The sequence below is a fragment of the Anomalospiza imberbis genome, chromosome 1 (genome assembly GCF_031753505.1).
Source record: "Anomalospiza imberbis isolate Cuckoo-Finch-1a 21T00152 chromosome 1, ASM3175350v1, whole genome shotgun sequence".
Taxonomy (NCBI): domain Eukaryota; kingdom Metazoa; phylum Chordata; class Aves; order Passeriformes; family Viduidae; genus Anomalospiza; species Anomalospiza imberbis.
In genome coordinates this window covers 34,655,670-34,673,277 of record NC_089681.1, presented here as the reverse complement: position 1 = coordinate 34,673,277, position 17,608 = coordinate 34,655,670, and the positions used below count along the sequence as shown (strand labels likewise).

Genomic DNA, 17,608 nt, shown 5'->3' with positions numbered 1-17,608 from the left:
ATTCCATTTTGCATTAGCGGGGTGTTTAGGGAAATCCCCACCTCTGAGCAATAAAAAGTTAATATATTATACAAATATAACCAAGTCACTTTAGCTTTATGGTCTCATGATTTAAAAAAAACCCAACATTCTGCAGTCCAGCTGAAATAAAAGTCACTACTAAAAATGGCCTACTCAGTAAGAAGTCAGAATTAATTAAGGAGTTTCATGAAATTAGGAGGGCCAAGTTTAAGTAGGTTAATTTGCAGTGAATTGCTGCCAGGCACTTTCAGTAGATAACTAGTTTAAAAAGACCCAAACACCAGACATTTTAATAGAACATGAATAGTTACCTATCTGCTCCTAGATACATTTGATAAAATGTCTATGGTACAATAAACACCCCTATTACTAATTTCTTGCAATTCTGTATTATTGTTCCATACATAAGCAACATGTATAATGTTAAGTCTTCTATTTGTATGGCCTACATGACTGGAACTTTTTGAATTTAAAATTATCATTCTCAAACCTAATTACTCAGTACACTCTGACAGCAAATATTCTTGGTCAGCTGACAAGTGTATATATGTCATACAAGAGAGGGAGTGTATTTTTACATCTATTTTCTTACTGAAAATCAAATCCTCTCAGACATGAAACTCTTGATTGAAATCACTGCATTAAGATCATGCTATCAGCTTGAAATTTCAATTTATTGTTTGAAAAGAGCACACTGAAATTACACAGGCATGTGTATAATTGACTGTATGTTTCATTATGTATACTGAATGCTAGTTTTACAGTTTCTCAGGAACACTTCACAAAACATGAAACTTCAACAGTTCTCTTGAACAGTAACCCCATGGGACAACTAAAAACATGCTGGGACAAAAAAGACATCACATGCAAAATTTATTCAGAAAAATTTAATTTAAGTAGTGCATTGAAGTAGAGTAACGTGACTAAATTCTTGAAATTCATCTCAGTAACCTATTTTATGGAATTACACTAATCACTCTGCACAAGCGTTGGGCAACCTTTAAAACATAATACTTTTTTTCAGTGTTTCCTAATTATATCTGCCTGTACCTGAGTGTCGTTGGAAGAGACAGATAATCTGTCATCAGGTAAAGATGGTGTATAAGCAACAGAAATTGGAGTCCCTGGAATTCCATTTGCCTGAATGTTTTCACTGTCACTGCCATCCTCTAATGATACAGTTGTGCCATCACCACCTGCATTGCCTTCCACATCTATCAGAAAATATGTAAAAATAATTAACAAATGTTACATGAGTAAAAAAAATTAAAAAGAGCTTTTAAAACCAACATTTAAATACTAAAAAAATAATAACGATGAGCTTAACACAGAATTTACATGGCAGTAGAGAACTATAAAAATTGCAAATATTCTTAATTCCCAATAATGAAAATTACAGTAAGAAATTTAATTATAAGTTCACATTGTCAGGGTCACCACTCTACCAAGTTTCTAAGAAGTATTGGTATGAGACATCACTCACTAGTCTGATAAAAAATTTACAACAAACTGAAAAGTATAGCGAGACACTGCTACTACAGAGAGGGACCCATTTCTGAAGAGTGTTCATATAGAAATAATATAAAATAATAATTAAAAAAAACAAAACCAAAAAACCACCAAGAATTTGCATTTTAAAAGAACCTTAGTCTACAATACAGAGTGTAAATCAATGTATGAAGTCCTGTCCATTTTACTGTTAAATAATGCACTGCTGAAGTCTGACAGCACTATTGTCTTCTTTAGCATGTAAGTCATATTTAAATGAAGATAAATTTTAGTTAAATATCTGAAAGTGATAAAATAATTCTTAAGGTCAAGAACCAGACCACAGTCACTATTGACTAGACAGATATTAATATAATACCTCCAACTACTATGTTCACCATTTCCTGCACAATACTTTCTACAATTTCTTGTGCCTTCTCTTCACACTCATTGCTTTCACCATCATATGTTCCTCCATCAGCTTTAGAAAGATCTTTATAAAGAAAAACAAACACAAACAAGTATTAATGAGAAATGCTGAAATTAAGAAGGTATTTTGCTTGCACTTAATATTTCAGAATAAATGTTTGGATGCTTCAAAAATAGGTATTTGCAGAATGCAAGAACTCCAGTGGTTAATCTGTAAATGGCAATTAATATACAGGCCTGTACCAACAAAACACATCCATTTTGTATCTTCACATACATTAAAACATGGAATACTTGAGGGTTTTGAGACGTTGTTCTCAAAAACTTTCACAATATTACACAGATGCAAAAAAGGAGTTTTTGATACAGACTCCCACAGAGTGCAGGACTTAAGTATGCTCTTGAGGGACAGTGATAACAAGGACAAAAAGGCACTTTGCATTACTCAATTACTTGAAAACTTATGCCTTACTCCAGATTTGGGATAGAGAAAAAAGACAGTCCTCAAGCCTTTCTTTTCACAGTCCCTTTCCCGCCCTCCATGAAACAGAAATACACACTGATTACTTTCTGCTGCTGTGGCTTGGTCAGCTTCTGTCTGTTCATTTTCAGCACTGGAAATGTCAGATCCATTTTCTGCCTCAATATCTTCTTGAAGGTTCTTGTCCACATCGTTTGTGCTGTGGTCAAGCTCTCTCTCATGGTCTTTGGACAGCTGATCAGCCTGTGCTGGAATATGTCTCAACTGAGGTGATTCAGGCTCATGATGGCTTACTGGAGACTGCTGGAGATGGTGTTGCTGTCTGTGTCTCTCCTTTTCCATCTGTTTGGCTTCCTGAAGCTACAAAAGCATTGCAAACACACAAAAAGGTCATTATAAAAACAAAACAGTAAGAGATATTATTTCATAAAGATTACATCTCTATTGTCTCTGTTTACACAACAGCAGTTAAAGAAAATGCATCTTTGTTTAATTATAAATAATTTCAGCATCACGAGATTATTCATTGCAAGAGGGCTGCCTCCCAACTATGCACATAGTTCATACCTTCACTATCAAAGAAGGGATGACTACACTACATAAACCATAGATCCAAGAGTTGTCTGCCTGCCCTATAAGGAAGCTCAGGGACTAGATGTGACAATAAGCAAGGAGTGTTTGGAAAAACATCAAGGCAAACTTTTTTTTTGTGTTTTGTGCTTTTTGTGGTACCTTGTTCTGGAATTCCCAGAAAAAGAAGAATTTCTGTGACTTCTGTACACCACCCCCACCCCCAAACTCCGTATTTTCCACATGCTTCGGAGTGCAAAACACAAGAAGAAAAATATCAGATACCAGATTCTTTTGTTTCCCCCAAAGTACCCACGTTAGAAAAGCCAAAAAGCCTTAATAATGATGAAACAAATGACTCAAGCTGGTTTGCTTTCAAAAGGTAGTTTCCAGATAAAGATACTCACTGCTTGATTTTCCATACGTGCAAAAATGACATTCAGCATTTGTGTTAGAGTTGCCTTGGCTGTAGTTTGATTTATAAGATTTTTGCTTGCTAGGTAGATATTGTAACATGTTCTTACAGCCTGTAGTACTGTTCCTTCGTGGATTTCTATGTGTTGAGATGTTACTGCAGTGAGCAAAGCCTAAATAAACACACATATATACATTTACCAGTCAAAACATTTATCAGTCAAAAAGTTTGCAAATTAATAAATACCAAAACTGGACTACTTCTAAAATATATCTAAATACATATTTTAAACTGCAATTTAATAATGTTTTCCCACATACTCTTGTAGCCATATTGGAAAATCATACCAGTTATATTAAACTGAGTGTTTTTCATCAACATATCTAAGAATCACATGTTTCATAGCATGTAACAGCAAGAAGTAACCAAAGGAACCATCATAGAGGTAGCTAATAGAAGTCATCCTCAAATTTTCTAGACACAAAACAGGAACAGACTACCCATTACAGCCTGGAAGGGAAGCCAAAGGATCCAAAAGTTGTTTTAGAAATAAATGTAAATGTGATGAACAAAGACTGAGTATGAGGTTAGACAGCTATACTAAGACAACTGCCCTTTATAACAGCTTTTTTTTGGTAGATGCTAGAAAATTATGTTGGCCCCTGTGTAGAAATTTGCTTATTTCTTCCTGTTCCCAGTAGTATCTGTCTCTCTTTAAATAAATAAAACCACATAAGCCTGTGAAAGATCAGCTAACACAGAAGTAAGGAACAAATTATTTTTAAGTGAGGCAGAGTCAGGCTGGATTAAAGGGCAGAAATAGAGGCAGATAAAACCTGAGGACAGGGTTTGAAAACATTGTCAGAGATGTGTGCAGGAGAGTGAAAGAAAGGGGGAGAGCCTGGTTTGCAACAGTTTGTATTCATCACTGTAATCCAGTAGAAGGAATGAGGGAATTTGGGCATTAAAAACTTTGACAGTTGCCATTTAATGGGATGTTTAGGGTAATAAAGAAAGAACTGGAAGCATTGGAAAGCTCCTATTTTAATTTATCACAGTTGAAAACAAAAGTTATTTCAAGTGTTGGGTAATTTACTCGTCAAACCACACCTCACATCTCTTACTGACATTGTCAGAACTTCTATACACACAAGGCACCAAGAAATGGAGAAATAGTACCCATCTCTCACTCAAATCCCTTAAAAAGGGACTCAAGTCACTCTTGAAAACAAGATGAACAAGTGGAGCCCAGGCATAAACAGCTATTTTTTCCAAACCACTACTGTCTGGACCCAACACAGTACATATTCAGATTTAGTTAATATTTCTTTCACTCAGTTACAAATTATACCACTGACACATGTACACGCACATACTTAATACACCAGTTTAAGAACCACCTACAGCTTTTTTCACTTGGAAGACAAGGTCTCTTGCAGCCTAGCAGTCAGGACACTAATGAAAGGTGCACGGGCATCCAGCCTCCATTGCTGGTTCTGATGATGTCATTCATAAAGTTACTCCTTTGTGTCACCTTCTTTCTCCTTCTTAAATTTGGATGAGTAAGAAGCTGCTATTTGAAAATTCAATTTTAACTTCCATCTCAGTTCAGTGAAATCTTACAATGTTTTTTCACCCAACTTTTAATAACGGAAAGTAGAGCCAGCTAGCAGAGAAAGGTGACAAGGCTACAGATAGATGATGTGCTCTTTTCTTTTAATTGGCTTAATGGCTTGAATTTCCTAAGTTTTTTTTTTTCAATATGCTTGTTATGAATAGTAGAGCCTGGCTCTTATCACACACCTGATTAGAGGTGTGGAGGCAAAGAAGCGCTTCACACATACACTGAGACATACCTCCTTAACATATTAATCCAAGTTCACTGAACAATATTTTCTGTGCAGCCTGATGAATCAGTCTTTCTACAGGGCATCTCCCTGCAGATATCAAATACACAAGAGTTGACAGAGCTCTTGATAGTCACTTCTTTGGGTTTCTTTCCTTCCCAAGCACTAGATACAAATCTTAATGACTACCATACACATTTGCAAACTGATAAGCATTTTTAGCTTTGATCTTCTGCTAATATCTTCCATCTTCCTTACAATTTAGAGTTATCCTCAGGCTATTAGTTATTTTAGCTTCACACCTCAGTCCCATTTCTCTCCTGCTAGTATGCCAATCCAGTAGAAATATGAGAACAAACAGAAGACAGGAAGTATTTCACAGTTACTTTCTGAACATCCTTCCCTCCTGATGGTTTCCATTTAGGGCTCAATTTGATTATATGCCCTAGACAACATCACCTGATTCTCTATCATAGAAGAGTATATCATTATCACAATGGCATGACAGCTAACCCTGAGAAACCACGTGTTATGATCACGAGTGGCAGTACTGCTCCTTTGAAACCCTTGTGAACTCACCTGTTAGAAAAATAAACCCTTTCTCATTTTAGTACTTTTCTTCGTCTTACTCCCCCTTAGTCTGTAACCAAACAACTACTATGTCCAACACAAGGAAGAGGAGACGGGTCATGGATGAGTAGCCTCATCCACCTCAGCCCCCAGTGAAGCAGGATTACTCAAAATCTGAAACTGCTACACAACACATGTCCTTGAGAGATGGAGTAACAAAAGCTCTGCCTTCCTCCCAGCAACACTCTTACTCTTACTTTGCAACAGGTACAGAGCATGAAACCAAGTGTGCTACTTTAACAGCAACTCATCAATACAAGTAAAAATTATAGAAAACAAAAGCACTCTCAGGTGGTTCGCTAGTATTTAGTTTTGTTTTTTTTTTTTTTTTTTTGTTTGAAAAGTGATATTTCAGAAATTGCAGAGCATCAAATGTTTGCTAGGACAAGGATGAGGTAAGGGAAAAGTCTGGGAGCAAAGGCTGGACTGAAAAATGGCTCTCTGCAGAGGTCAGAAGAGCAAGGTACTCCTATGGAGTCACAGCATTATGTTGCTCTTTTCTACCATATGAAGTTTTGCTGCTCAAAGCTTTTTGCAATTGAGATCCCACTCCTTCTGGTGACACTTAGCTCATCTGTTTCCACAGGATCCTCATTGTGAGCTAATAAATAAAGGAAAGGAAAAAAAAAGCCTACTTTATTTACTCTTCCCCTTTACTGCTCTTTAGAAACAGAAGGAAACCTTTGTGAAAGGTTAGCACTACCTCATTCTCCTTCAGGTCCTTCCACAGAAGCTTTCTTTGTCACAAAGCCTGCAAAAACTACCAACAGCCAACAAGCCTTCCTTGCCCTGAAACTACTGGCTACTGTCCTGACTCTGAGTTTGTTTCCTTATGCTTTCCCTCCAGTCCTTCATATTTATTGTTCTGTGTTTGGGAAAGGCCCTACAGTTCTGTGCTGCCACCTACTTACTATAAATAAAGCTTATTCGTTTTTATAAACAACCAATGGATGGCTTTAGGAAAGGAGAAAAATCTCCATGATAACTTCCTAAATTACAGATTATCATATCTTTGTGTGACATCTACAGTATTTTTTCTTTTAGCCTGAAGCACACTTGCCAAGTGAGTTTTCTATTATTTAAAACAAATGCATGAAAACAGTTCAGGAAGCATCATACTTTGTGAAGCAAAACGAATGTAATTTCAAAAGTAAACTAAATTAACAATAATCCTCTACTAAAAACATCCAGCATCCATCTATAACTCTCAACTTTTGATTCCTCTCACACTGCATATTTTTTAAGAACAGCACTGTTACAACAAAATAATGTGCCTACAACCAGGATAAAAATTTTCAGGGGTCAGTTTTTTCTTCCTCTCAGCCAACTCTGATCATCTTATCTTTGGAAGATTTATGACACAGTACAGCTGTCATCTGATCAGCACGGGCTTACTTTGTCTTAATTTCGTAATTCAGTTGCCTGGAAACTCCCGAATACTTGGAACAGCACCTAAACCAGAACAGCCCTAGCTCCTCTCTCTAGCGTGAATTAGCTACTAGAACCACATAATTCTATTTCCTTTGAGAGGGTCTACAGGGTTATTTTGAATAATGTATTTTTTTAAGTTAACTTGGAAATCCAAACATTTACTTATCACAATATAATGTGCTAGTATGGACTGACTTTTGAAAACACAGGAAACTGGACTCCTTAAAACACAAAACAACAGAAACATCAAATAACCTTCAGAGATAAATAAATTTTGAGTTTAAGTGACACTAAAAAAAGTCACTAAATAACATTCAACTTTTCCATCTACAGCTATCAAGAACACGCAAAACATTAATAAATTAAGCTGTAAAAGTACCTATATAATAGCATATACTTTCCATATGGCAAACCAAGGAAAGAAAACACATTAATGTATCATGTTCAATCCTGCCTCATCCCTATTCCTTCTTTACAGATTAAAGAAAAAAAAATTGCCATAGTTTTAGTTCTTCAGACACCAAAAGGCCAGAAGAAATGTAAACAGAACTTCAAGTAAGACCTCTGCAACTGTCAGTGCAAGTCTGCAATCACACACCACAAATGCCACAGCAGCTGTAGGAAAGCAAGCCTGGAGGCAGAAAGATTCAATAAAGGGATGTTATTTCACACAATTTGAATAAACCACTTTTAATTGCATCAGCAGTCTAATTACTTGCATTGTTTCTGCCACAACAATCCCCACCACAACAACTACACAAGAAAGTTGCATGGCTTCGCATCAGAATTACACCAAATCAAACTAAACTACAAGGGAAAGGAAGGAAAAAGCCAATTTCCCAGTCTGGTTCATCACAGAGTCTGCAGATTAAGAACAAGGGCATTACAGAAGAGAAGAGAACATGCAAGAGATAGCAGCAGAAAAGTTAGACTGGCCTCCATCAGAACTACTGCAGGACACGACTCTAAAGCTTAGATAGCTAAAAAAAAAAGACAAAATATACTTCTCTGTGTCAGCAAGATTACTTCCTTGGTAGTCAGCAGAAAGGTCTTTTCAGAATGTCTAAGTGGCTCTGGTAGTTGGGAACTGGCTTAAGATGACTCCACCCCTGGAAAGCCACCCAGTAGCTAGGAAACCTGCCCTGCAAGTTAACTCTTGCCCCATGACAGCTCACAAATACCAGAGTGAAGGCAAAACGCTACACGAGGGCCATCCATTCCGCATGCAGAGCCAAGACAATCCTCCAGAGAGGAAGGTGTCCATGTGATCAAAGTTCTCAGCTTTCAATGTGGTGTTGGTGAAGCAGCTGCCCTGTGGGAGTGCTGCTTATGTTGTGGGTAACAGCCTGGGAACACCAGCACAAAAAAGGAGATCCAGGTCTCTCAGCCTTCTATCTCCCTGATGGAATTAAGATTCTTCAGAGAACATACTAATCACCAGAACCACAGAGGAGTCTCAGATGATCATCCTTCAAATCATACTGGAGAAGCAGGGTCCACATTCATTCCATCCAATTCATGTCAGAACTGAAGATTTAGGAGGCCTAAGAGAGTATGACTGACTTAGAAGTTTCTTTATTCTTCCAAAGTCAAAAGTTCTGGTCTCCGCCAAGGTTATTTAAAATTTTCAAGCTTTTTATGGTGTTCAGTGTATTGGTCAAAGATGGAGTCAAAGTCTAAAGTCAAGTCCAAGTTAAAACTCTCCACTTTCCCAGTTACTCTAACATGGCAATTAGCTACATGTAAACAGTAAAAAAATGAAGGCACTAAAGGAGTGTACACACTTAATGCACTTTACAATTGTTGAAGAATTTACCTTCTCGAATCTTCTCCTGAACAGAAGGAGTATTAGCTCTTAAAGCACCTTCAGGCAGGGAGAATTGGAATAAGTAAGCATTCAAAGAGACAGTATTACAATGAGAGAGAGTTATACTTTCAGCCACTGAAAGTTTAAATCAATAAAATCTTCCCTCTGCAGGATGGAAAACATCTTAAATGCATGGGCAAAACAACACAACAAATCTAGAAAACAGGAGCATGAACCAATGAACCAACATTTGTAACAACTATCTGCAGGAGAAGTGGAGTGCAAAAAAGAACAGGGAAGGTTTGAGCTATGAAAAGGAGAAGAACAAAGTACATTCTTTGCATTAATACAAGTAAATACAATCTGCAAGAAATGCCAATGCCTCAGGATACATATACACAAGATTATGAGGTAACAAACACTCAATTTCGCTTAACTAACTTCAAATGTATTCTTCGCTGCTGTTCACCATCGCAGCCATTCAAAGACTGCTGTTACAGGAACAGGGTACAGCATTTCCACTAAGCAGCTAAATTCTAGTACTTGGCATAGTAATTTCCTGAAACAAATACCCATAATTAATGGCTGCAATCAGAAAACAGGTTCCCCAGAAACATTCATACAAACTCCACATGCAACATTTATATAAGCTGTTGAAACAAACCCTGGACCTCCTTCAAGCAAAAGTGTATGACACAGCAGTACAAAGCTACCATGGTAATGTCCAGCTGGCGGGTCTAATTGTATTTCATCAACAAATTCCAAAATGGATTTTAAAATCTGCTGCTTAATTACCATTTCCCCACTGGGAGTGCAGGATTGTTTGACAGTAATTCCTCACAATTAGAGGCTCCACTGGTCTGCTGTGAATGAATTTCACCCAGTGGTCTATGTACAAGACTTGAGGCCACAACCATGAGTTCACCCAAAATGCAGTGGAAGAAATTAGGGGAAGGGCAAAGAATAGGGAGTTTCCATCTCCAAGAAACAGAAAATATTTTAACACTACCATGACATTTACAAATTATGCACTTCTGCTTTTGAACTCTGAGGTCAAGAATGTCTGTCTGCTGCCACCACTACAAATACAGGACATATTAAACATGTTACCTTTATTATTTGTAGCTGAACCCCTTCGTCTGTTTGAGGGCCTTGAAAACAGCCACATATTGTCTCAATAATTCTATCAATTAGTTTTTTTCCTGGAGCTGTACTGTCTGGAGCATTCCCTGTCAAGTGCCCATATGCTATAAGTTTCTGGAGAGAGGAAAAAAACCCATGTAAATAAGAGCTTTAAAAAATTAAGCCAGCTTTTTGCTATAATAAATAAATTCACTTGATAGTTCTAACTTGCACAGAATAAATAAACCAAAGTACCTTTTACCCATGTATCATAAAACATCAAGGATTTTTTATATTTCCTCCAGATTTATTCCATTTTCAGTCAGCAACTGCTATGCAAAGTTTGTCAGCAAGTTTAACATTAAAGTTTTGTTCAGTAGTTAATGTTCTAAAACAAACAGGATTCTAAAAATGAACTTATATCACAGAAGTCTTCATATATAGTCAATATACAAATGCTTTTTATACCAGATAAACCACCTGCAAATGCTTTCTATTTGAGCTATTAGCTAGTGTTCTATTTTTTAGAGTTTCTCCTGGTGTTACGTGTTCTAGTATTCTTTGCTTTCCCAAGGTCTTCAATACTTAGAAGTGAAATTTATTACAAAATTAGTAAAATCCTTTTCTGAACACTTTAGGCACAAGAGTATTTGTAAATCCCCATGCTACACAGAGTAGCATCATGGTACGAGAGCACACATGTGCCTGTGACTGTAAACTGAGTTCACTGCTGGGCTGCTCTGGAGGAGTGAATGGCTAAATACAACGCTGCAGAATTTCTTCTGAAAACATTACAGATGCCTTGAGAGTTTTGAGAGACTAGACATATCGAATTGAAAATATTTTACTGCAATTAGAAATAGCATCAATAAGAATTTGCTAATGCTACACCTGCTAACTTAGCTCAACACGCATTTAAATACATGAAAATAGGTTGCTGTACATAATAACCCAACCAGGAAACTGTGGTAAAACATATATACACAAAGAAACACACACATACACTAAATAATGAATAAGGCATACATTCATCTTTTGTGAGAAACACATTCTATTTGGTTGTGCATGCAATTGAGTAAAATAATAAAAACCCTGTGACATTATTTATTACATATAACTGTATTCCCCCTCCAAAGCAACAGGATTTTACAGTTGAGAGTTAAAACTCATCTTCATACAGACCTGTAAACAATCTAGAGATGTACTGACAATCCTGGGGCACTTGGACTGGCATGCCAATTCAAATGGTAGGAAGTATTTGTCCGCTTCAATGAAGCTTGTCTTTGATTTCACAGGTGGAAGAGTGCTTGAACCAGACTTTGCTTCTCCATGAGGGGGACTAAACAGAATGACTGTATTAGAATACTGTAAAATGATCACTCAAACTGTTCTCATGACCACAATGTTTATGAATGAAATAATATATTAAGAAAAATAACATTAGGAAACACAAACTTCTAACAATAGTAATACGTAAAGTATTCTTAACACCTTTTATACTTCATGGCTCTTTTGTGGACCAGGCAAATTGACCCACTTGCCTACTAAGGGGTTATCCAGTGGTACCTGCTGGCTTGGAAGCAGAAAGTCTTGCTCCCTCTGAAATACCACAGGACTCTCCTTACTAGACTGGCAAAATCAACAAACTAACAGAATAAAACTAACCAAACCTTTATCTCATTCTCTGCTTCAGGTAACACCACTTAATTTAAGAGTTGAGTGGTTACGAACATATCTCACTTGGTCAAATTATCTGTAATTACTAACTGTACAAAAGCAAGACAATTCTGAGCTGTTGAAGTTTTATTGATTACAGCACCTTTAGAAAGGTCATGCTCATTAATACCACAAAAGGATAATTAGGAATGGGTCATTTTTCACTAATTTGAGTGCATCAATGCAATTTTGCTTTGAGTCAAAGCAAGATGAGTTCATTACCCTTATAGAAAGCATTCTCAACCTTTTTCATGCACTCATAGGTATCTTTAGATAAATGGTAAACTACACTGTCTTACACAGGCTTGAAAAGCAGTATTAAAAAAGTGCACAATGTCATATTCTGTAGTGAAGGCTTGCAGAATTCTTGCAGTAATTCAAATAGATCTTGGTAGAACAACTGCATTCAAATACAGCTCCCATGCATGTTGCTAATTAAAACAGATGCTTCAAGGAATGCACTCAATTTCACGTTCCCTAAGTAGAAGAATGAACTGCTAAGAGTTTATTATAAATCCAAAGCATGATTGCAGTCCCACGCATTATAGAGTGGGCCTTAAACTAATCAATACAAATTAGTTTCAGCTTTTCAAGGAGCAGGCTGGATTGTCCTTTAGATTATATCTGTCACCACATTCAAACAGATCTTGTTTAGGTTGCTTATAAAGGGCACCCAAATTCAAGACTTAAGAGTGAGTAATTAGTATTAAGATGCTACTTTTTACTGACTACATCTCTTTTGAAGGTTTAAGAATTTATCCCTACACACTTTTTTCCTGAAGAAAACCAGAGGTTTCTTTTTTTTTTTTTTGGTTTTTTTTTTTTGGATGCATAACTTTATATACTTCTCTGTTCTTGAATCTCTCCAATATTCTTATAAAAGTTTTACTCTGAGGAATGAAAGGGCAGTTATCCGTTGCTTGTGTCTTATGACAAGACTGTTCCTCATCTAGTGATTATGTCCATTGAAACCATTAATATTAAGAAGAGCACTCTGGCAATAAACCCACAATGGCACAAAACAAGGAACAGGCCATGGTGAGATTCCAAAAATGAAGAACCCATGCTACAGCAAGCTACTAAATAAGCCTGGAGCATTTCCTAATTCTTTTCATTAGGATATTAAATATGGAGGACGATGCACATTTGTTTCTGGAAAAGCAACTCAGTAAAGCTCATCACACGCAGATAATGTAAAGGAAGGGGATAGCATGGAGAGGACAAACTCAAAAAGACTTCTTAATGTCAGTGAATTGCTTCTAAACCCAGAAACTAACCCCAAAACTTTCTTCCACCAAAGCATCTACAAAGCATGGGAATTACGAAGTATGTTTATATTTATGTATTAGTCATAGAGAAAGGTTAAGGTATGTATCAAATAATGGGTTTGGGAAATTATTTTGGCAGCATTTGCTGTGTAATGGTTACATAAATCAGCTTATACTTTTCTATTCCCTTCCCCCCTCCACCCCACTGCCAAATACCAGTTCTGTTTAAAAAACAAATAGCAGAACAAAAGGAGATGTTTTACATGCAAAATTTCTGGAAAGGGGAAATGATCTATTTTTCAGCTTATTCCAGGTTAACTGAGATCAGTTACCTTGAACAGGGACTGGAAAAAATTAAAGACTCATCATTAGAAATCCCTTATTAGGGTATTAGAATCTCAATTACAGAAGAACCCGAAAATAATTTAATAGACTAAGAAGTTTATCTATTCCAGGACCTAGAAAAACAGTATTTTCTACTGCACCTAAACAATTTGACTCTACAGTAAGAATAGAGAAGTCCACTCACAATTTCCAAGTCCAGCAAAGCCTTCACAGTAGCAAAAGGTTACTGTCAAGATAAAGACAGCACCAAAGAAACCAAAATCTATTTACAAAATGCCTATAGGAAGATAAGACATATACTTTCTACCCCCAAAAAAATTACAGCTTCAGATATTCACAGAAAATTGTGCACTGGAAGTTCAGAAATGGCTCAGCTACATTGGTATAAATTATTTTAATGCTGTGGTCTCATTAGTTTTAGCATGGTATTTAACTAGAGGACCGGATCTTACTTTTCCTTATTCAGTACCCAGAAAAAATAACTCTCACTGAATACTTAACATAAAGCATTTTTTCTTATCATGCTTCACAATGTGGACTTCTGCTTTATTTATACCACTCTAAGAAAAAACAATTATAAATTCACATTATTACACATTATTACTTTCTGTCTGAGACAATCTTGTAGTGCTGGATGCAACATCTTCTAAACACTACATAAATAATAAATTTATTTTTACAATCTTACTATGAGGTCATTGTATTGACTTTATTTTGCTGGGGGAAAGCAAAGCACAATCTTAATCAGATGCACTAAGTTTTATGAGCCCAATTTGATAAACTGCAAGATTAAATTTTTCAGCTTATTTGATATTAAGTTTTCCTTTACATCTCCTGAAACAAAGTTCCCACAGACTTTGTTACAGCTAGAAGTGATTCTATTTTCCAAACCAAAATTGTAGATTTCTGCTCAAATATCCAGATGATGAAGCAGAAATCATTAACATCCAACTTTGACAGCTGTGGTTGCAATGATTTGCCGAATACTGAAATCCAGTTGCAGGGTAGAACAGAGATCCCCAAGCAACACCCAGCTGCCTAGGAACACTTTCATCCTCAGTTTCACCCACTGATCTAATTCTCTCAACAGGTGGTATGTACAGTCTTCACTTCATGGTCCTGACTCAGAGTCAGGAACATGCACTGGGATGAGGAAGATGATCCTGTGGAACATGAAACGAAATGCCAATAACAGATCCCACAGCTTAGCAATACTTAGAAGTTTGTTGACAGCAAAAGACTGCTGAATATCAATTTTTGGTTTTACCATCACTTGTACAAGAACTGCCTTCACAAATCTATACCTATTCCCTAACAAGGTCCTTTCCAGGCACTGTCTTTGCCAGTTACCTAACTTTTCTCTGCTCACTCCCACTTCCTTGCTCCAATCTCCTTCCTCTGATCACTCACTTCAAATCTTTTACTTGCGTTCTTCCCCCTTCTCTGAATCTACTTCAAGGCTCTTCCAGCAATACACTGAAATAAATTTCTGTGCCATCCACATAGATATTTTCCAACTTTGATCCCTATTTCCTATGCTCCCTGGCCAGAGAGTACCACCCTGCTCCCTCTAAGCTACCTTCTGCTGCTTCTCCCAAGCCCTGTGCCTTGCACCAGAACAGCCAGTCACGTAAAGCAGCACTATCTGTATGTTTCCAGATACCACCAACCCCCCAAAATATGCTGAAAATGCTTTTCAGAGAGAGCCCATACTCCCCGTGCAGAATAAGCATGGCATACATTTTAAGATGTTAAAAGCACTATCACTTAATATGATGAACTATCACATACCTTTGCTTTTCTGTTTCAGCCTTTATTTCCTCTGTAAAATGAAACAAAGGCATAGTTATAGAAAAGGTATCATAAGCAAATATATAAAATTAAATAACAGAAAACTACTGGAAAGCAAAACTATTTAGGCAAACATTTGAAACCAGGATTATTATAAAAAAGAAAATACACGTTCACCGTTTTCACAAGTACCTGTACTCTCCACTGGCATTGACTGTAAACTGTATCATAATTACTTTGCAAATCTATATTCAAAACTGGATGCTTAAATTTGCATCCAGTCATGCCAGCTAAACATCATACCCCTGGAATGCTGCTGTGAAGACACTGACCAGCTCTTTTCACAGCTGATATATATAGAAATAATAAGGAAAACACAGCTATTATTCAAACTATTAATTTACCCATAAAGGTTATAAAATATATACTGCTTGATAAATACAGATTATACAGAAACACAACCAAACAATCCACCACTGCTAGTTCTTACATGAAATCTGAATGACCAATTATCACCCTTGGTTTTAAACAGTGTTTGATATCTAAGTAGATAAGGGAGAGGAAAAAAGTCTGTAGCACTTCTATTTCATACTATTTAAAAATATATTATAACAGAAGGATGAATAGTTGGCAAACATTTTCAGCAATTTTTTAACAATACATTTTCAAAATAATTTTAAATTACTGGAACTAATTTTAGGAAACATCTTTGATTCAAAACTAGTCTTGTCTATCCTCTAGTCATTTTGCATGCTTAAATTGTAGGGAATTTCATAAAGCCTAGGTTTTCCAGTGCTGAAGCAATACATACTTGAAATAAACTGTACAGGATCAAGAATGAATGTGTGCGTGAGTTTTTTAAGAAATCAGGAGATATATTTTACTATCAAGTCCTGCTCAAACATGCAAAACCATAATCAATTAAACCAAACCCTATACTTTGATTTTTTGAACTACTGGCATGGATTGATTCTGACAAAAAACACACCAACTTAATCTTTCTAACCAAGCTCCCATGCAGCAAAAGCACACTGTCCTTCATTTACCATTTCACATGGTCATACTGATTCACGCGCCTAACACAGGTTCTCATGCTTGGCATTTTATCACAAATCACTACTAGTAAATATGTTTAAGAATTGACTTTCCCAACACTGAGAAAGCTGAACATACTGAATGCATATCGCCTTAAAGTCTGTATCTTACTTCTGGTAAGACTGATGGTCATATTTATTCCTACTAAGCCCCAGAGGTTAGCAGGTCATTGGTTCACCCCAGAAACAGCTACTCCAGAAGTTCATCACATGTGGGCTACCCAGGACTAAACAAGACATAAAAATAATTCCATATTCTAGACACTAAACATTCCTCAGTAAACAGCAGTAATAAGACTCATGGTCAGCAATGTCTCAGTAAAGTATACCTTCCTCCCAGATTATGACATTATGACTCTTACTCACTTGAAGACAAATTCCTGACCAACACAAAGGAGAAGAAACTCTCTTCCTCCATTCCAGCATCTTCATACCTTCCATTATTTTACCTCCCACCTCAGCATTCACACCCAGGAACTCTGCTCCCTGAGATACTCTGAAGTCTGTCCATCAAACAACATTATCAACCAGCAGCCAAAACTGGCTTCCAAGTTTACAATTTCCAACAAAACTGACCAGAGGTAAAAAGCTTATACAAGTGTAATAAGTGTTCTAATTAAATGTTACTACCACTTCAAGCAGCATTGCCTAAGTCTATTAATGTGAAACCACTTATTTTATAACCTTTGTTAAATAAAAAAAAGTTCTTACTGTGGTTGACATCAATTATTTTTACAAGACTAAAATATCTGTAATTGCAGAGAAGCATGATATGATACTATTAGTATGAATGAGGTAAAACAGCAGACTTGAACTTCACTTTTACCCTTGAGAATAGAGAAAACCTAATTTCTTTCATTGTCTGATTGCTGCCTCTGCTCTTGACACCAGAACACAAGTTAATCATAGTACAATTTTATGGTCATGTATTAACCACATCCAGTAGGAAGCATACAAAATTTCAAGAAGCATAATCAGCAGAAAACCAGATTATAATAAAGGTAATTAACAATTCTCATGATAGGTAACTAGCATTAAAGATCATCTGTTAAAGACAGATGAACCAGAACACTTACTGATGCATTCTTTTCAATGGGAAAAAGTAATCCCTGCAGAACTAAAAAATTAGCTAGAATGGAAAGATGAAGCCAGG

At 36.5% G+C, this 17,608-nt stretch overlaps 1 protein-coding gene across 3 annotated transcripts in view; it reads right to left on the bottom strand.

Moving 5' to 3' along the window:
• Positions 1-17,608, bottom strand: part of ARFGEF1 (ADP ribosylation factor guanine nucleotide exchange factor 1) — an 85,835-nt gene that overhangs the window by 42,585 nt on the left and 25,642 nt on the right. For 2 of the 3 annotated variants that reach the window (XM_068187216.1, XM_068187223.1), the window contains exons 2-8: positions 15,362-15,392; positions 11,424-11,580; positions 10,230-10,376; positions 3,397-3,576; positions 2,506-2,779; positions 1,889-2,002; positions 1,072-1,235 (exon numbers count right to left, since the gene is read on the bottom strand). In XM_068187216.1, the coding sequence (XP_068043317.1) occupies positions 1,072-1,235; positions 1,889-2,002; positions 2,506-2,779; positions 3,397-3,576; positions 10,230-10,376; positions 11,424-11,580; positions 15,362-15,392 (1,067 nt within the window). The remainder of the gene's footprint in view (positions 1-1,071; positions 1,236-1,888; positions 2,003-2,505; positions 2,780-3,396; positions 3,577-10,229; positions 10,377-11,423; positions 11,581-15,361; positions 15,393-17,608) is intronic. The other variant, XM_068187230.1, reaches the window with a different exon arrangement.